General features: G+C 39.7%; 1 protein-coding gene across 1 annotated transcript in view; it reads left to right on the top strand.

The window, feature by feature from the left end:
- Positions 1-21,377, top strand: part of slc36a1 (solute carrier family 36 member 1) — a 31,679-nt gene that overhangs the window by 3,661 nt on the left and 6,641 nt on the right. The window contains exons 3-11 of the mRNA XM_044040421.1: positions 1,086-1,200; positions 2,678-2,768; positions 3,842-3,930; positions 4,464-4,553; positions 4,873-4,957; positions 7,332-7,559; positions 8,969-9,067; positions 9,312-9,478; positions 10,145-10,314. Of these exons, the coding sequence (XP_043896356.1) occupies positions 1,086-1,200; positions 2,678-2,768; positions 3,842-3,930; positions 4,464-4,553; positions 4,873-4,957; positions 7,332-7,559; positions 8,969-9,067; positions 9,312-9,478; positions 10,145-10,314 (1,134 nt within the window). The remainder of the gene's footprint in view (positions 1-1,085; positions 1,201-2,677; positions 2,769-3,841; positions 3,931-4,463; positions 4,554-4,872; positions 4,958-7,331; positions 7,560-8,968; positions 9,068-9,311; positions 9,479-10,144; positions 10,315-21,377) is intronic.

Genomic DNA, 21,377 nt, shown 5'->3' on the forward strand with positions numbered 1-21,377 from the left:
TCTGTCATACTGGTAGAATAGATAATAAGATTCCCATGAGACATGCAACCCTATTACAATTTAATTTCACTCTCAAACTCCTCAACTCCCTGTAGCTTCATGAACGAGCGAACAAAAACATAGATTTATATTGAAAAAATGGAAGATTTTAAGTGTTTTTCTCAAGAGATTCACAACGGTTTGAATTTCTTAATCTTAGTGTAGAACTAAAAAGGATAAAAGTGGTGGTAAATGGGAATCAGAGCAGCTCTAACATGACGTTATATGAGGACAGCTATATGTGTCTACTGTACACGTACCTCGTAGCATGACACTGTGAGTCTGTACTGTTCCTCCTCTAGGGTGTTTGGTTGGTTTCAGTTTGTATCGTGTAAATATTAAAAATGCAAAAAATGGAAATAAAAATAAACTAGATTTAAAAAAAAAAAAAGATATAAACCTCCAGATATAAACCTTTATATATGTTTGGTTTTTTTCTTTAAAAAAAAAGAAGAAAATAAGTCACTTAATTTTTAATTGTTAAGTGTTATAGCAGAATTAGAGACTCCCAGACTCCTCCCCCTTTTGTAAAAGGCCCTCTCGGTTTGGTCGTACACCGCTGCCCGTCCTCATGGATACGACAGGGCAAATATCGATAATGTTAATTATCAAATTGAGGCGAAACAAGAACATCTGAGAACCTCGTCACGTCGAGGTGTTTGGGGGAAAAAACTATCCACATTTTTCGACATTTTCTGGACCAAACAAGTACTCGATTAATCGCGAAAATATGTAATTGATTATGAAAACAATTGTCTCTCAATATATTGATTATGGCACGATCGTGTATCGCGTGTCGTGAGGAGCCCTTTAGAGAATATGACAGAATTTGAAATGTGACTACTCTGATCCTGATCCAGTTTGTTTGTGTTGAATAAATATTAAAATGCAAATGAAGGGGAAAAACTGCACACAAGTTGTGTCAAAACGAGAAGGAGACGATGACAGACTGGACAGTGTCGTAGTCTTCTCCAGAAGAGAAACACTCCATTACAATAGTAATACACGATATATAGTTCTTTTTTTTCCCCCCCTCTTTGTCCCAGGGTCTTTGTTTTCTGACCACCACCCATCAGAGATGGACGCTCTGTGTCCCTCTCCCCCGGGACCGTCCAGACCCCAGCGTACTTACGAGCGGTTTGGAGGACGGACGGGAACTTCGTAAGTATTATCGAAAATGGGACGATATGGATATCTTTATATCGTAATATCTTCTTTCCTGGTTTTAAAGGCTTTTGCATCTATTGAAAACACACGACATTGACACAAACGATACTTCCTGTTCATTTTAAGCCTAATTATTTGTGTGACATAGCAGAAATGGACCATATTTATGGTCAGTTTCATTCTTTCTAACATACTCTCACATGTAAATATCTTTCATTTAACATTAGAAAAGCCCAACGATATAAAGCAGCTATTACCTTAAATGAGAAGGAAACAATAAGTGGATTTTAAGATTGTGTAATACAGATCATAAACAGTGGATTATGTTTTCATTTTAGAGTGTATTCACAGTGGTTCACTGTCACTGTTTGAGAAGCGCAAACTTCAGAGTTCAGAGAAAACATATATATATATATGTGTATATATATATATATATATATATATATATACATATATTTACAGTACTGTGCAGAAGTCTTAGGCCACCATTAGATTTGTTGTTTTAGCAATGCTATAACAACAATAGAGGATAATTATTTCTATTTCATTTTATTGGGGCACATCCAGAAAATATGTATTTTTTGTTGTTTAAAAAAAAAACATCCTCTACAGGTGTCAAGTATTTAGCGTGATCCACCCTTACACTTGAACAATAACACAGCTCTGTTGATACTGGATGGAACCTTAATTAATGTTACTGGTAAATCCTGTGTTTGTCCTACTATTTCATTTAAAGAAATATCTGCTGTAAAAAAAACGTCTATTACGCCAGGTTTATTCAAGACATGCTTGAGCATGACACACACATGTTGCATGAGTTCAACGCATTGACAGCTCGCTAATATATAAGAGCAGCTTTAAGTCGCATCACTTCATTCCAAATTCACATGATCACAGAATTTGACCGACAAAAAACAACAGAGCTGGTGGTGCCTGAAACTTTTGCACAGTACTGCATGCATAGATATATATATATATATATATATATATATATATATATATATATATATGTATATATATATATATGTATATATATATATATGTATATATATATACACGTATATATATATATATATATATATATATATATATATATATACATATATACATATATATGTGTATATATATATACATATATACGTATATATGTATGTATGTGTGTATATATGTGTATATATGTATATGTGTGTATATATACATATATATGTATATATGTGTGTATATGTGTATATATATACACACACATTTATGTGTATATATGTATATATGTGTATATATATGTGTACATATACATATATATGTATGTATAATTGTAGATATATATGGATATCCAAAGTGCACAGAAATGATGTCACCAGCTCCTCTTGATGATGGAAATTGTTACTCCTGACTGAGTTATGAAGCCGAAAAATGTCGTTGTTATCCGTCTAATACAGATCATTTGTGGCTCCCCCCCCCCTTTCGTCTCAAGTTTTTGTCAGACTCTGATTCACCTCCTGAAGGGAAACATCGGCACGGGGCTGCTGGGTCTGCCTCTGGCCGTCAAAAATGCAGGTCTGGTGGTAAGTTCACCCGCACATTATCTGACATTATCAGATATTCAGTACAGTGCGACACAGACGTGGTCAGGCTCGTGTGTTGGAAGTTTGAAACACTGTGGGCATTGATGCCTCGGAGGGAGAGAAGCCTTAGCCGAAGAGCCGTTAGCCGTGTATCCATAAATGCAAATAATGTCTGTCTGTTAGAGGCGTAATGGTCCAACAGGCCACGTGACAAGCTTCAAACTAGGTAATGACACATAATCCAGTGGAATAACTTTGAACAGGCGAACAATGCCGAACTGTAGATGGGTTAAAAATACTTAAAAATCCCCGAAAACATGCGTTCATCTCCAACGTCTAGCAAAAGAGGAGGAGAGGATCGACTGTCAACTCGTTCAGTGGTATTTCACTGACTGTGTCAGACTGAGTAACACCATTTCTGTGAGGACGGCCCCTTAGAGTAGGAATGGAATAAACGTCAAACCACTGTCAACAGGAGAAAGCTCCAACAGCAACATTTTCACTAAAACGTCACAAACAAATAAACCCCGCCCCCCTCCACAAACCCGAATATACACACAAAACAGACTCGTATTGAACGGGTACCAGGAGCATTTAGGAGCTGAGTGCAGACGACCTACTTTTTTTTTAAAGTAAAAGTGTAGACCTGATATGATAAAGAATATTTAAATAAGATAATGGTTTAGTCGGAGGTTTGGACTCTCTTGTTCTCAGTGCGTCAGTTTATATATAATCGAGTCTATTTAAGCTTAAATCTATCATTTATTTCTGTCGTCGATTTGTCTATTTTTTTTTTTTTAGGGTAAAAAATAATCAACATTTTTCAACATTTCTTTTCAACAACGTTTTATGGACCAAACAAGCACTCGATTAATCGAGAAAATATCCCTATGTTAAATGACGAGTCTAGGCGTGAGTCAGAATATCGATATCTTAATAAAACGTCCCTGACGGTTTCACTCGCCCGGGCGTCACTACTTCATTTCTCCTCGCGGTGGCGCTGCTCAAATTAAGTTAAATAGTGCGTGTTTTCCCTTTGAGGAGATTAAATGTGTTTCTCTTCCTCTGTGCAGCTGGGGCCGATCAGTCTGCTGTGTATGGGTGTGATTGCAGTTCACTGTATGAGGCTGCTGGTCTTATGTTCCCACCACCTCAGTGCAAAGTAAGTGGGAGTTTGCTCATGCAAATGTAGCTCAAATGTGTGCCTTGTTTTTCTGTGTATGCTTTTCCTTTTTTAGCCATGTTTACGTAACGTCCTCCTGGGCCAAAAGTGACTTGTTTGCTGACAGATTACACTCTGTTTCTACTGCGCAACGAGGCATAAAGCGTCAGTGATGTGTAATTGATTTATGAAGTCAATATGATGTAATTAAACCAATGAGACAACAAACCCCAAAGTATGATTCTTAGAAGTGTTGTTGACTTACTGCTCAGCCTATTTACACAAACTCATCACGCTACGCTGTGCATGCAACGTTACGCGGAAGGAAGAAGGCGTGTCTACCCTAAATTAACAGCTTCAGCGTCACTGTGATGCTTAAATGTCTTGTTGTGGTGAGTTTGGGGACCGTCTGCACCGCAGAATCTCCTCAGAATCAGGAGGTCTCACTAGGACAACATGTATTATATTTATTCATTGAGTTATTCTTGTGTGACTGTGAATAAAGTCATTGATGGATTGATCTTCTGGTCCAGGGTGAACGTGCCGTCTCTGACCTATGGCGAGGCGGTGCAGCACGGGATGGAAAACGTTCCGTGGCTGAGGAGACACTCGCAGTGGGGAAAGTAAGACATGATTTAACAATTGAAATGTTTGATTAAGAGGCTTAAGGCAGCAAATACTGATTGCTTGATAACAGGAATGACTCAGATTATTTAATCCTTGTCCACTAGTACTGTCTTATTATAAGGGAAGTGTTTTATCTAGTGTGTCTACTAGAGAAACAATACGTATTTCCCAAAATGTGGAACTACTTCAAAAAAAGCTCACGTGGTTCATATGTGCGTGTATATATGAGTTTTATCATATTGTATCATGGGGATTCTCACCTTCTGTCTGACTTCTCTCTCCCCTCTTTTTTCTTCTTCGTCTTCCTTGTGTCAGACGCACGGTGAACTTGTTTCTCATCATCACTCAGCTCGGCTTCTGCTGCGTCTACTTCGTCTTCCTCAGTGACAATGTCAAGCAGGTCAAGCTCACACACACACACACACACACACAAATATACATCATATAGGGTTACACACCGACTCTTATCCCCCTCAAAAATTGTCTTTTCCTCAACTGCGGACAAAGTTCTGTCACCCTAGAGCAGGGGTGTCAAACATACGGCCCGGGGGCCAGAACCGGCCCGCCAGAGGGTCCAATCCGGCCCACAGGATGAATATGTTGAAATTTCACACTACGATTACAATCTAAACGTAATGTCAAATGCAATATTTTTCACTTCCAAATACCTGGGACTAAATGTTTGTGCCTTTATAGATCCAGTGTGATGTGTAAATAGTAAATTTAGGCATGATATTGTTGAAATTCCACTTTTTATTTCTCAAGAAATGTCATGTTTTGTAAAAAATGAAGTTCTTGTTGGTCATAGGTTATTATGCTATTATTTTACTGGTCCGGCCAACTTGAGATCACATTGTGCTGTATGTGGCCCCTGAACAAAAATGAGTTTGACACCCCTGCCCTAGAGGGACAAGTCGTCCCCAGGAGACAGTTTTTTGGTGTGAAATTAGTTTTATTCCATGCGTGATTGTTACTGCATGGAGTCTTAGAATATAACAAATATTTTATGTATTTTTTTTACTTTTACCTAAATCTGAAAATGACCTTACAACCTTGGTAAACAGAACTTAGCAGAACCATACGATCGTTTTCTTTTTCATTCATAAGGCGTTCCCCGTTTCAAGTGCTGTAGTATACATGCCAGGCCTGTGTGTGGCGCTGTAACGCTGACACAGAAACACAGCAAAAACAGATCTAGTGCGCGGTTTATGGCTATTTATTGCTTTTAAAACTCCGGTTCGATACAAAACCTGTGCAGATTCAGTTAAAGTCGCTCCCGTGTGTTTGGGCCCTTTTTGTATAAAATTTGCACAACCTATGATTATACTCTGATGTTGAAAATGTTCTCATGTCGGTGTAACACACCGGTCACTGTGTCTTTGACCCCGCGCGTTTTTACGAGACACCAACAAGAATCAAAGTGTCTGTGTGTGTGTGTGTTTACTCCGTCTGTGGACTTATGGCCTCAGCTCAGTCACACACGGGTCCTTTTTAGTCGAAGCGGCAGTTTCCGCACTTACGTCACACCTGTGTGTGCACATGCGCCGCCGCGACGAGATACGCCTCGGTGTGCGTTCAAAGTTTACACACACCACAGCAGATATGAATAAATGCAGTGTATTTTGACAGCGGTTATCCTCGCCGTCGTGTCTCCAGCCACATACCTGTGATGTCACGCGAGTGTTTACTTTGGCTGTGAGTGCTGTGACCTTTGACCCCTGTCCTGAACAGTAGCACAGCAGAGGATAAAAAGAAATATTAAAACAATAAAATCAAATCAAGTGGGTTGTCCACAAAGTGTACAGACTGGTAAGAGATACAGTACGATTAGTCCCGTAGTGGGACGGCAAAGATAAAGGCAATAAATAATAAACATGCATTTCTAACAAAGTACAACATGGAAAGATATTAATACGACTATAAAAAGGTAAAATAGAATGAACATTTTCCAGAATATAAACTGTACAAGTGGATTGACATTGAATTATTTGCCCAGACATACAGTCAGACGTACGTAAATAAACCTTTGTATTATGTCACTTGCAGCTGAGTTGATTTAAAGCAAATCACATCACATTTGCCTAATGGCTTTCTTGTCCTGAAGACACTGAATATATTTACGTTGTAGTGCAGTTTCTTACCACTAGATGGTGGTGTCTGTCCGCCACAGTGGCATCTGGTACACCCGTCAACCACACTGCACCAAGCACTAGAATAAATACATTTCTATAATAGTATTAATAATAATAGGTGGAAATTGTAAATAAATTACAAGAAAAATGTATATAAATGGCAAAAACCCAAATAAATAAAGTGTAATGTGATAAGCGCAAAATAACAAAAATCTATATTCTAATGGAAGCACATGTAAATGATTAGGTTAAATTTTGGCTGATATTAAGGCATTTAGTCAAATGCACTTTCATTGTTTCTGACACACAAATATCTCGCATTAATATGTGTTAAAATATCGACTGTTTATGACCTTTATTACATCACCTTTAAACTTATTATTGCCTTGGTTTATTTCTTGGCGTTTTAATGTTAATGTGTATTAGAAACAATGAAATTGACTATACACACAAAGAATTAGGCTTAAAAATAACAATAGTATAATAAGAAGTGTAATTTGTGTCAATGTCATGCATTTTTAAGCCATACAAAAGCCTTTAACACCAGGAAAAGTCATCACAGGTACCAATATTTGCCAGCAACCGTATTTAACTTCCTTCTGATTCCCTCCTCCTCCTCCTCCTCCTCTCCGCCGCCACCAGGTGGTCGAGGCGGCCAACGCCACCACGTTCAACTGCCACGTGAACTACACCAACCAGACGCAGGTCCTGGTGCCGAGCTTCGACTCCCGCCTCTACATGCTGTGCTTCCTGCCCGCCGTCGTCCTGCTGGTCTTCACCCCCAACCTGAAGTACCTGGCTCCCCTGTCCCTGGTGGCCAACCTGGTCATGACCATCAGCCTGGTCCTCATCTACTTCTACTCCCTCATGGTAAGCCATCACTGATGGACTGTAAAAGTCACCGCCCGGTTCGGTTTGGTCCGGTACAGCCCCAACCCTTTACCTTGGGATACCAGAATCTATACAAAGCTTGACGTATAGTTGGGACAAACAACCTAACAAGCAAACATTTATTGACCCAGGTTTTAATGTGTATTAACGGTTGTTTCTATTCAAAAATGCTGTTGCGATGGCGACTATAACAAAAAGCCTTTTTCCCTTTTGTGGATAAGTGAAGTGAGTGGTTGTTCTTTTTCCCGTTGTGTCTCTTTTTTTCCCCTCCTCCATTGCTGATTCGTTGCTTCAGGGTGATGTTATGGATAACAGGACAAGTGGTAGTGACAGAGACTCCAGATTGCACGTTCTCCAGCTGTGGAGTATTTCGTCCTGCAGCTTCTCACTCACTCACTGCAGATACACAGCAGCGGTGTTTACTGAAAAATGGGGGGGGAAAAGTAATTTCTTGCATCAGAAACCTTAGAAACTGGGACTGATGAGTCACCTGAGCAGGTGATTTAGGGGAAAACTAGAGCAGAAAGTCTACAAAATTGTCCCAAAACAGTCCCGAGTCGTCTGTTTGTCTGCTGTTTTCTCAACTTTTCCATTATTTACTGCATTATAAGAGTAATGTGACTCTATATTCGTCATTATTTCAAGGATTTGGCTTTTTAAAACAAAAAACATTAATGTTGTAAGTTAAGTTAACTCTTTTTTTATTACCCCAGGCTGATTATTTTAATTAAAGGTCATTGTTTAAAGGGATAGTTCGAGTATACAATACAATAGTGGAAATAAGGTTTATAAACAGATGTCAGAAGGCTCACTCTCCTCTACCAAAGTCCATTGTCAATTGTACAAGTTTGTCTCAAAGGTAAATACGAAGGAAGGAATTCGAACCCCAAAGTGGAGAAAAAAAAAGAACACATTTGAACTTGGAGATGGACGCAGCAGCGGATCAACAACTACTGTGAGCCGTGATGTAAAATCACTGATTTTCTCTATGGAGTTTGGTGCAGGGAGAGTAAAAGGTTGCCAACAATGTTGTCCAATGACGAGATAAAGTGGCAAACGTGTTCTTAAGACACTACAGACTTAAACTATCGTCATCAAGCGAAGTGAAGTGGACGGTGTCTAATCCTCACAGACCCTATAATCATGATAAATGATCCTATTACCAGCTAATATAAATAACGAGCATAAGGAAACGGATGAGTCCAAACTGGACCTGCAGCAGAAGGCGTTCTCCCTGCAACACTTGATCACTTTCTGTCCATGGAGATGGAGAGAGTCTGTCCACACTGTCCTTCAGAAGCAACACACTTATCGAAATGGCAACACGCAGTTTCTGTGGCAGATTTGGCAACCCATTACATTTTTTCCTCCCATTTTTTTTTCTCCAGAACATCACGTATCCCATCGACCTTCCTAAAGTGGGCAGGGCTAAGGACTACCCTCTCTTCTTCGGGACGGCCATCTTTGCCTTTGAAGGGATCGGCGTGGTACGTACGACCAATTTTTCCGTCGTCTGGAGGGTTTTTAATTGTAAAAATTCAGAAAGAAGAAAGTCAACAGCAAACACACTGAGGAGGATTTTGTTTAGAACCAAACAAAGAACTGATTTTGTTCTCCTGTAAAACTCATATGAACGATATAAGCACAGTATATGAAGGCATTATTTTTGTCTCTTCTCTGGATGGTTCATGTCTAACGTCGTTCAAATGTGTGTTCTGTGGGCGTCGTCAGGTTCTTCCCCTGGAGAACAAGATGCAGCGGCCTCAGAGTTTCCCTCTGGTTCTGTACGTGGGGATGGGCATCGTCACCTTCCTCTACATCAGCCTCGGCACCATTGGATACATGTGCTTTGGAGAGAGCATCGGAGGCAGCATCACGCTCAACCTGCCAAACTGCTGGTAAGGTGGCACATGCATTTATGTTCTTTTTAAAACACACACAAAAAAGCTTCTCAACCTTCTGAACCAGTGATTATTAGCTTTAATCTCATTTTTCAGCTTCTTAATTGTTAATACTCTCTTGGTTCCTTTCAAGTTCGAGTAATTTTGGTTTGGGGACAAAACGATTAACATTTTTCAAGAATTTTCTGGCCCAAAAAACTTCAACATAATCAACAAACGAATAGGTTTTGAAATGAATTGTTAATTGCAGCCCCATTTCATTTAATAAATGTGCACATACATGTAGGACTGCAATGTTACTCGGTTACTAAATAATACTAAGTACTAAAAAATCTGATAAATCATTTTTGTTTTGTAAAACAAGCTCTTAAATGTGATTATTTTCGGGTTTCTTTTCTTCAAAGAAATCATAGGGACAACTTTTTTCCTGACTTTTTATGTAATGAACCAAACAATTAATCAGTTAATCCAGAAAGTAAATGAAAGCATTTTGGATAAAAGTCAAACCATCTTCCCGTGACTGGACTGATGGCGGCACTAAGTGCAACAGAATGTGACTTCAGTTTGAAAGTGAAGACTGTAATTACTGATTTCTGTGAGTTTGCAGGAGATGCCCAGTGTTGACTGAAGACCTTGTGCTTCCCCCCCCCTCTTTCTCTCCAGGACTTATCAGGCGGTGAAGCTTCTGTACTCCTTCGGCATCCTCATCTCCTTTGCCCTGCAGTTCTACGTTCCTGCTGAGATCCTCATACCTCCGGTCCTGGCCCGCGTCTCAGAGAGATGGGAGATGGCCGTCAACCTCCTGCTCCGCACCGCCCTGGTCATCTTCACGTGTAAGTAAAAGTAAAAGATTTAGATAGTTGGATGTTCTGCTGCAGTACATCAGTGCTTTAATTTCAATCCTGAGCAACAACAACTGCCAACTTTATTCTGTGGTACACCATGATTCTTTTATTGTATCTTTTGTTCGCTGCCTAAACATCATACAAAGGCAAATATGGCAGGTAGGATGATGTACCAGATAAAATAGAATCATTGGAACAGCACCGTCACGAGAACCTTGAAACTGTGAGATCCGACGATAATATTCACTTCATACTGACAATATTGTTGGTTTGAATCTTGTTTGAAAAATCCTTTTCAAAGATGCCTCTCACTCCACAGCAGCAGTAGTGTCAAGTGATTTCCTCAGTCAGTTAAACAGCAGTCTCTGTGCTGCTACTGGAAGCCCTCTGCAACCAATTACTCCACATACTGTGCTTTGGAAACTTGGAAATCTAAAGTTCCCCTTTGTGGTTTTCTGTTAGTGAGGGAGCGTTAGGATGAGGAGGTTTTGTCAGACATCTGATGACGGACTCCAGAGTTCCTGTCTCTGAAGTGGTTTACCCATGTTTTCTTTTCTCCTCTTGTACAAATGCGCAGCAGAACAATCAGTGAGCACAGTTTGACTCCTCATAAGTTAGTCTTGTTTTTTTGTCAGGCGATTCCAGGCGCCCATGATACGACCCAACGAAGCTTGCAAAATACTAGGAATTTTCAAAATGGAAAATGACGGGGGGCGTACTCCGCCTTTCACCTGATTTCAGCTGAGATTGGCGACTCTCATGTGGAGGATAAAGTGGTAGAAAATGAGTGAGTGTGGATAAAAATGTCCCTTAAAAATGTGAACTTATATATTTGGTAGGTAATAAATTGTAGCGTAATCTTTGGCTAAAACGCATGCAAATACAGTTCTACCTACCTACTAACCAACCAACCAATCATCCAACCAACCAACCAATCAACCCACCAACCCAACCAACCACCAACCCACCAACCCACCAACCAACCAATCATCCAACCAACCAAACAACCAATCAACCAACCCACCAGTTCCATGTAAAGTTTCTGTAAATGTACCGGGAATCTTCCCTTTGCAGTGGACGCAAACAATATATAACTAAAAAAGAACTCTTCAAAAAGAAAGAGAAAAAAGAAAAGAAAATCTATAACCCTAATCAACTTAAGGAAAAAAACTAAATACATGTGGGAACAGCAGGCATCAGCGAGCATGGTGCGTAAACAGAGTCAGTTTTTGAAACTAATAAAAAACGAGTTATCTCTGGAATAATGCTCTCTTGGTTCCATCAATATAATGTAATAGTTATATATCTTTGTTTTGGCCCCATATTATAGATAATAAATAATATTTAATACCAGTTAGCAGAGAGAGAAATGACCACTCGTGCTGAGTGTGCGTGTATCTCTGAAAACCTGCTGTTGCTTTACCTCTGACAATTGTTCCTTGTTCTCCTGTTTGTCACATGGACGGGGATGAAAGCCAATAACTAAACAATCACGCGTGGACTCTGCCGCTCTCCTTCTTCACCTACTGAGACGGCAGCAAACAGTTCCCTGTAATTGCTCTGCTGGGCTGTTTTTAGCAGCAATAATCCTCCAATTGCCATTGATTCCCATTGATTTTTTATTTTTTTTTTTAGCTCTGTTGTTGTTGTCTCGTGCCTCCTCGGTTGCACTGCTGTGTTAATGTGTGCTGGTGCAGAGGCAAGGTGAAGTCATTTAAAGTTTATTATGTGAAAAAAAAAAAAAGAAGCTTCTGGAGGTGAAAAATGAAGAAGGGTTGAGAGTAACAGGGAGTGTGTGTACAGCTGTGTTCTCTTGCATCTTTCATGAAAATGTCCATTGTGCAAACACGCAGAACCTAATAAAGGGGGGGGGAACTTTCTTATGTGGAAAGATAAAGAAGATTTAATACATCTACAACGTCGGAACAGTATATCTTCTCTTGTACCGTATACATTGCAGTCCAATAAAGCGTGCATACTCTATAAAGACTTTTAGTGCAGAGACACTTCAGAGAAGCACAAGAGTTTCACTCACCTTGAGAATCGTCACGTTCATCTGCTTTACTTTAGATCCTTTTCACTGCTCCCTTCAGACGGCTGTGGTCTTAACTCCATTCATGGAGGCTTTTGTGTAAAGCACTTAACCATCACAGCGAGTGATGTGCTTTCAACGGGAAACTGAAACCATTTTTACCCTAATTTAACAGCTTTGGCGTCGTTGTCATGGTTAAATGTCTTGCTGTGATTGGCGCGATTGAGGTCTGTCTCCACCGCCTCCTACCGTCTGTTGGCTAAACTCCAGCCTTGCAAGTTCAGTGCTGCCCACCTGGAGTCCTCAGAATCAAGAGGTCTCATGAGTATCAACAATTGCTTCACAGCACTGCGCACACACACTCAGCCAGGTACTGAGTAAAAGTGTTATTTTCGACGTTCTTCATGGCAGAGCCGGTGAAAAATGAGCCGAGAATATTGTTGTTGGATGAAGCGAGGAAGAGGAAATTACCGAGTGAGGGTGAGTTTTTACGACAGTCAGGATAAAGAGGTAGACGATGGATGTTTATGGTGGTGTCGTAAAAGCATGTAGTCCAAAACTGTAGCGGGAGCTTCCATAATCGTTAGTTCACCATTGATTTTGCACTTAATTTGGTGGCACAACAGATTTAAGACATGTGAACACGCGGATGTTTTGCTCCATTTCAGCCCTCCAAACTAATCCAGATCCATATTCAGGCTTTATGTCCGTGTTGTGGTTCCTTTAAACTGAGCATTGTGAACACAAATAAATAATCATACATGTTCCAAGAGATAATGAAGACAACAAGCTGGCGATTGGCAATCCGAAATAGAGCAATTCAATTGCAGCCTTTGTCATTTTGTAATTGAATTGTTTCAAATTGTAATTGTCCATACAGTGGGAGTGGGACACAATTGTCCCTGTTTCTTCTGAATGTTTGAAATCACTGTAGCAGACAGACAAACCCAGAAACCTGTTCTGTGTCTGAAAAAAACAAACAGGTTTGCGCACATTACTACTGCATCTGCTAAAGGCCACAGTCAGAGGAAGCCAAGAAGAATACATCATCAGCAGAAAGCAGTGAATCGATCCCAGGGTCAAAAGAGTGGACACACTCCACTGTTGAGCTGCATTTCGAGTTTCTGACCATAAATAATTGGTCACAAGGACCACACTTGGCAGAGTCCACTGCCCAACAAATAAATGTGCTTGACCCTCTGCCAGAAACACAAACACTCTGGCTCCATTTATATGAGGAGTGTAGGGTTTCCACTCCACAAGCCACAAAGATTTGTCTCCTCTGAGGCCACCGGGACCATGTCGACTGGATGGAACACTAACTTAATCTGCTTTCAGGCCTGCACTGAAGTTTGGACTTTCTCCAGAAATTGCCCTCGAGGGACTGATTGTGAGACCGCAACTGTCCAAAAGAAGACACTCCTCGGGTAACTTTCAGATATTCTCAAGCCAGTTCCAGGTGATGAGTTGGGGACACAACAGGCAAAGCTGAAGATAATTCACAAGCAAGTGGACAAATGTCCTGACATACATTTCTCCAAAAATCCCCAACCCAATATTCTAGAGTTTAAAAAATACAGAGCCAGAACTGCACCAGTCCATGTAGAGACTTTTGTGGAGACTTTGGTCGGTCGGTTGGCTGATGGTGGTGTTTAACAGCAATTGGAATCTGTTGTGTTGCATTACTGCCGTCCTCTGGATTTTATCGTCCATTACTTGAGTTACTGCCTCCTAGATTACTTAGTTACTACTCTGATGTTTGGTTTTTAATGTTAGATAACACTACATTAATTGAAAATACAAAAAATAAAACAACAGTATTCTGAAAGCCAAATTCCAAAGTGAAAAACAAAGTTTCACAGATAAAAAAAACAATTATCCCCACATTACACTAACTTCAACCATGACAGATAAATATCTAACCCCCAACACTTAAACTTAAACCCAGTTCTAACCCTAAATCCAAATCTTAATTCTCAGAATGCCCCTTAAAGTCACAAGGACCATACATAATGACCTCATAAAGATAGGTTCAAATCAAAATGTGTCCTTGCAGTCTATTGGAGACACACCCACTCTAACTCAGCTCACACGCTAATGAAAACAGGAATGTTTTTTTTTTTTTAACTTATATTTAAAAGTATAGTAGCATTTGCAGACTGTAACTCATCAGGGTAAGATTTGTACAGAATCTTACAAAAGTACATTTGCGAGCTCCAGATTTTATTCCAAGTGTAACCAAGAAGCCACTGTCAGAATGAATGACTTGCCTGCTATTTTGCGGCTCGATTAATCAGATTTCTTTAATGTTAACACGTCCTGGTTCCTAAAGGCCTGGGAAACAGCAATTAGTGGTTTCAAACTGCTAATAATACAGATATTGTCAGTCGTGGCTCCTGATAAACAATTAGGTGGAAAATATGTAAATCTTATTCGCGCCGAGGAAAGGTCCATCTTCAGTTCATTGCCATTCTGTTCACACCATTTCATATGGAATAATATCTCAAGTCACGCCGGAGTTATTGAGTTACAGGACCACGGACGGCCCTTGTTAGCCCCAGGATCTTCATTTCCTTTATTAGCCGTGATTGGTACCTATAGAGAATTTATGCAGATGACGTTTGGTACGCCGCACAGGTTTCCAGCATGCATGTTGATAAGCCAATAAAAGGGAATATATGCATACATGCGGCCACTTCATGCCCGCGGGTCATTTGCAAAGCAGCTTCTGGTCTCGCTGGTGCTGAGCAGGAGTGTGTGCAGCAACAAGAACAGACACTGATGCACGTTTAGATGAATAAGAAGAGGAATTGGGTTCCGCTTAATCGCGTTACCACTCCTGTGTACATGTCAATGATTCATTTTTAGTCTGGAGCCCAAATGGAGGACGAAAATTCAAAAAGAAGAGTACATCATCTGCGTATGTGTTGAGTGAATCTTGTAGAGAAAACCTCCGAGAGGTTTAGTCTTTGAATAGAGAGCAAATCATAATTGGCTAGAGTGAGAATTGCTGCGTCGAAGTCCTTCTTAATCGAGCCCTGGGTTGTTTGCTTGGGAAGTCCGGTTCGTTTGGGGAGGTGTGAATGCGCAACTCTGACAAGTGAGAAATTTAGATTTCTCCCAAAAAATCCAGATAAAGCACCAGAAGGTGATATACAGTCCTATATGGACAAAAGTATTTGTGACTCTGAACTTCCATGACCTGTACTGGTCTGGTCAGAGATGGTGGACCAAGAACTGGGTTTTAATTTGGGTCGTGATTATCCAAAAGAGAATTTTCTAAATTTAATATGCACAAATATAATTTTGTTAATCGAACCCTAGTTTGTATAATATATATTATATAAGGAGTTGTGTATTCTTGCATTTTACCAGGAGTACACCTCTGACACAGATCTGTGCCGCATGAGCACTCAGGGTTAATGTTTGTGTGAAGAATATTTAATCTCAGAAATGTCTACTTTTGAGAAGAAAAGAGAAATGTTAAAGTAAAACATAGGCAAAAAATTGAAATCATTTAATGGAAATGTCCTCTTTAACCATTTTCAAAAGTCTTTGAAATGATGGGGAAATGTCACAGGAACTGCAGTAGTGACTGATGTCCCTAAATTTTTCCATTTTCCCCGAACCTTGATGTTCATCTGTTTTTTCCTCTGATTGCTGCAACAGCAGCGCCCTCATCTTTTTCCCCTGTCAGTCGTATAAGAGTTAAAAGAGAGGACAGCCTTGAGCAAACTCTCCCCCTCTTCTATACTGTGCCATGTGACTTATAGTCCCACTCGAAAGGTCAGTTCATTTCAATGCATAGAGATTTCTTTTGAAGTGAACTGTATTGTAATGCGCTGGGTTGGAGAAGCTTACGGTTTCTATTACCGTTGGATTAGAGAGTCTCTGAGTGGCAGTTGTGGAGCTTTGCTTTGTTTCTTTCCAGATTAACATTATTTTGCAGGGTTTAATGAGAATGTCTTCAAGGCCGAGTCCTTCAGTTGTTGCTTGATCAGTGAAATACTTGATTTAAAATCTGTCTTAAACAGTTCTATATTACTATTATTCTAGAGTGCTTGAGTGCTTTAGTCTTACGCTTTGACAATAATGCTATTTTTCCATCGTGGTACAGTTTGGTGTGGTAAAGCCCTGTGTCAGCCTTGTGTTTCGACTGGGAACAGTACCTTTACTTGGTGGATGGGGTGAGCGCTGACGACAGTGGAGGACATCCAGCAGCTTTTTTTCCCCCTGATTGTGGCTGTTTGTTTCAACAAGACTTTGTATGAGAATAGACTACACCCTTAGACTACACACTTATTCTACACGCTTAGACTACACACTTAGATGAAACACTTATTCAAACATGCCTAGACTAGACTACACACTTGCTTAGACTACATGCCTAGACTACACACTTAGACTACAAACTTATTCTACACGCTTAGACTACATTAGTTGGTGGGGGGTGGAGTGGCTCAGTGGTTAAGACTGGTACCCTGTGTGCGAAAGACATCATAGTCGCAGGTTCGATTCCACCCCTGGCTGATTGTACTCGATTCAATTGTAAGTCGCTTTGGATAAAAGCGTCTGCTAAATGACATGTAATGTAATGCTTAGACTACACACTTATTCTACACGCTTAGACTACACACTTAGATGAAACACTTATTCAAACATTAGATAGACTACACATGCTTTACAGACACGCTAGACTACACTTATCTACATGCCTAGACTACACACTTATTCTACGCTTAGACTACACACTTAGATGAAACACTTATTCAAACATGCCTAGACTACGCGACTACATACGACACGCTTAGACTACACACGACAGACAGACTACACACTTAGACGACACGCTTAGACTACACACTTAGACTACACGCTTAGACTTATTCACACACTTATTCTATTCTACACACTTATTCTACACACTTAGATGAAACACTTATTCAAACATTACTACATGCTTGGACTACACACTTTTTCTACACGCTTAGACTACACAATTAGATGAAACACTTATTGAAACATGCCTAGACGACACACTTAGACTACACGCTTAGACTACACACTTATTCTACACACTTGAACTATACTCTTAGACATAGCTGTGTACTAAATTGTCCGTTTTTTTATCAACAAATAAAACTACAAACGCAGTACTTCGGAGCAATATTTAATTGACGCCTGTACAGGTAGCGGACAGATAACTATCCGTACTTTCGTCCCGTATATTTGCATTGCCTCTGGTGTGCAAAGACCTTAATAAACCCCATACCTGTTTAAGTTCAAAATATATAAAAAAAAAGAGATGCTTCAAAAGAGACGCTTAGAGATTAATTGACAAGTTGTCCAGCAGAGGGAGCTGTGTGATTTGTGCTGAAATTACATATATCTTTGAAATAAAAATGGTTATGAATCAGACACCTCCAGGCAGCTTTTTCCATTCCAAAGTACACCAGATATTTCTCTACCCTTGTTCCCATAGTGGCTGCGAAATAGACCATGAAAAGTATTCAGTGTTTTGTTCCAGCCTGTATAGCAGCGATATTGCCGGCCCTGGCCATTTAATTTCCTCTCTGAAAGTGCTTTCTTTGTCTGAGTCACTTTGCCACAGGCTGCAACTGAGCAGCTTGCATGTGGTTTTTTTTAAACTGTTGATGGGAACGAGAGAGGACGTGACGACATCGTGTGAGTCTTTTCTACCTCATCCCGGAGACCTGTGGCTCAAAGGTGGCGTGCCACTGGGGGATGCGTGCTGCATGTTGTCGAACTTCACTGTTGTCATTTTTTTTTACCCTTTGAGAAACATGCACCACGTTCACCTTTATGTCCCGTGGCCTTTGTTTTCTGTGCCCGTTTCAGCAGTGAATCCAAGACCAGACTGTGATGTGTCTAAAGATATATTTTAGAGAGTACATCATCAGCTTCTGGAATGATAATAACAAAAAAAAACAATAAATTCCATGAATACAGATACAGATTTTTACCCTCAAGAAACTCCTGTTGTAGTTAGTACATCAAATACTCCATATTGGCAAAAACATGGAGTATGAACCTGCTCCCATTCAGACACAAAAAACCTTATAAAATTATATGAGTGACACTATAAATTACAGCAATTTCACCCTCATCTGAAGCAGCTTGATAATAGAGGTGTAGATTCCTGAAGCTCTTATCTGAAATCTCCTTCACAGTGAATGACAATGTAGAAAAAGATTGATTTGTTGTTTCCCCGTGTGTGGTCCACAAACCAAAAATGGGCAGATAGACAGGAAAATATTCACGTTAAAGTAGCTGAAACATCTGAGAGGATGACAAATCGACCATCAAAATAGTCATTGCTACAATAACTTCATTCCGACCACATTATGGTGGCTCTGTCACTTACTACACTACATGTCATTTAGCAGACGCTTTTATCCAAAGCGACTTACAATGGAATCAAGTACAATTAGCCAGGGGTGGAATCGAACTTGCGACCATGATGTCTTTGGTACACAAGGTAGGGTCTTAACCACTGAGCCACTCCACCTCATTACCGCCCTGCTTACGATGATGATGTGATGAAATTCAATTTAAAATTAATTTCCTTTTTAAATCATCATTTCTACATGTGTGAGTATTAACACGATAAACTGCAGCCACAAATCACATTTTCTACTTCAGACAATGACTTCTTTGGACTTTTGGGCCTGCAAAATGCTACACTTACTGACACTAGGGTTAATATTTTTATTTATTGGAACAAAAGTTGTGTTTTCACAGTTTAGCTCAGCTCACCATGGTGTGATTATGAACGGTAAACCCTGATCCCTGTGAGTGGGCCAGGTGGCGACATGCTATCACAACAAGAAACACAATCACATTGGTTATTTTGGTTCCCTTCTTAACTATTTTGTTCATCAATTATTCTTTTTTAAAACAAGCTTTCTAATTTTTCTTATACGTGAATGTTTTCTATTTTCTTTGCTCCATGAAAAACATATTTAGTTTATTTAGATTTGGGGCCAAATAAAGACATTTGGGAAAACGGCGCTTGACATTTTTCAAGCTGATCTAAAAGCAGCACTGCCTGTGAGTGTGAGTGTGATGAAGACAGGTCAGCCTGAGGATTTCTGTCTTTAACAGGGAACTCCCACTGGACAGGGAAGGTCATCCTCTCCCTCCAACTCCTCCCTTTCCCTTACTTTTGTTTTCTTTCTCTTCAGTCATGAGCACTGCAGTCCATCCATGTTTACTTGTGTTACCTTTTGAAAGACCCAAGCTTGTCCTTTTCTGTTTGTTTGAAATGTTCCATGTCCACCACAGAAATGGCAGACTAAAAAGGCCTATAATGACATTTCTCCCCCTCCCCACTGCTGCACAATGCACAACAAAGAAAGAATGGCAGCTCATTATGCTGCTGTGTATAGTTTGTCCTCTCTTCACCCGGAGTTCAATCCTCGTTTGTGATTTTCGGACGTCTTTATGGCCTTTGTCGACGTCACCTGTTCCATCAAAGTCGGCGAATGACGAACGATTGTTTTTCCGCGAACTTCCTCAGATTGTCCACCTCTCCCTGCTGCGACACGTCTGTCCTCGTAATCTAAAACGTGATTGCTCGCTCACCTGCTTTATAGTTTTTCCTCAAGATGCACGTTATTTATTTTGAAGAGATTGACTGTTATGTCCAGGGGAAACCAGGGGTAACGTATGTGTGTGTCTTTCAACTCCTCTTTCCAAAGAAAGCCAAATAAGTCAAAAGTCTGCGTGACCAGGTGTAGCAGTTTTATTGACTTCGGAGTGGAACAAATGCCAAAATAGCAGACTTTTTATACAAAGCGACTTACAAAAGAGGAATAAGCTACATAGAAGTAGTCTCAGAAAGAACTCCACTAGATAGAAGACCAGAGCCTCTACTAGGAGCTGGGTAACCTGTTGAGTTAGTTACGGTCTGATTTTTCTTATATTGAATAGTGCAGCGTGACATGAGCAGGCGACAGAGGCAACATGATCTATAAAGGTCAACTGGTTGTCAGTCATGACACCCAAGTTTCTTGCTATCTTGGAAGGAGCCAGAGATGGGGAGTCGATGTTAATGTAGATGTTATGATGTATCATTGGCTTGGCTATAAACCTGATATTACCTCCCAAAAAGAAAATAAATGATAGAAAAACTTACCAAACTCCTAACTTAAGAACAGGAGAAAAGAAAGGTGAAACAAAATACTGCTACCTTTTGAATTTAACATAAGAAATGATCAATTTTATACTACAGCAAGTATTATTTATCTTAAATAAACACGCTGTACAAATGGAACTAAACGCATTGTAAAAACTTTTAACTTTATGTACTTTCACGTACATTATATATATATATATATATACATATATGTATATATATATACATATATGTATATATATATGTATATATATATACATATATGTATATATATAAAAGACAAAATAACACAACCGAGGCAAGAAGCAGGAAGTATACATCACAAAGTGATTCAAACATTATTAGCGTTTAGTTGAAATCCGTGTCATTTTTGACAGTTTTAATTACGTACAGTGAGGATGAACCAGAGCCTAAGGGATGTCAGGAGCAGTGACGAGGCCCTGAAGTGAATTAAATAGAGTTTTAAACTAGTTACAGTTTTGTGAGGAGACTTAAACAGACAGCTATAAGTGATTACATAGCTGACATATTTACCCATATTTTGTGTTTTCAAATGGAACTTAAAAAAAAAAAAAAAGATTACAGCTCCTTCAATAGAATACTAACACAAGCTCATTTCACCTTGTTTTTTCCTTTTTTATTCTCCTCATTTGTTCCTTGGAGAGAGTTGTAACGACAGCTTGTGCAACCTGATTATTTTTGTAATTTTAAACAACCATCAGCTATGATTAATTGAATTGGTAAATGTGATCAAGGCACATCCTGTTTCCGCTTGGCGAAAGGCGTTTGATTGCGCTCACAATTTATCCCAAGGGCTGGAATAAATCAATTTGGCCTCCTCAAGAAATTCTCACTATTTGT

This window comes from Solea senegalensis, linkage group LG12 (assembly GCF_019176455.1).
Source record: "Solea senegalensis isolate Sse05_10M linkage group LG12, IFAPA_SoseM_1, whole genome shotgun sequence".
NCBI classification, from domain to species: domain Eukaryota; kingdom Metazoa; phylum Chordata; class Actinopteri; order Pleuronectiformes; family Soleidae; genus Solea; species Solea senegalensis.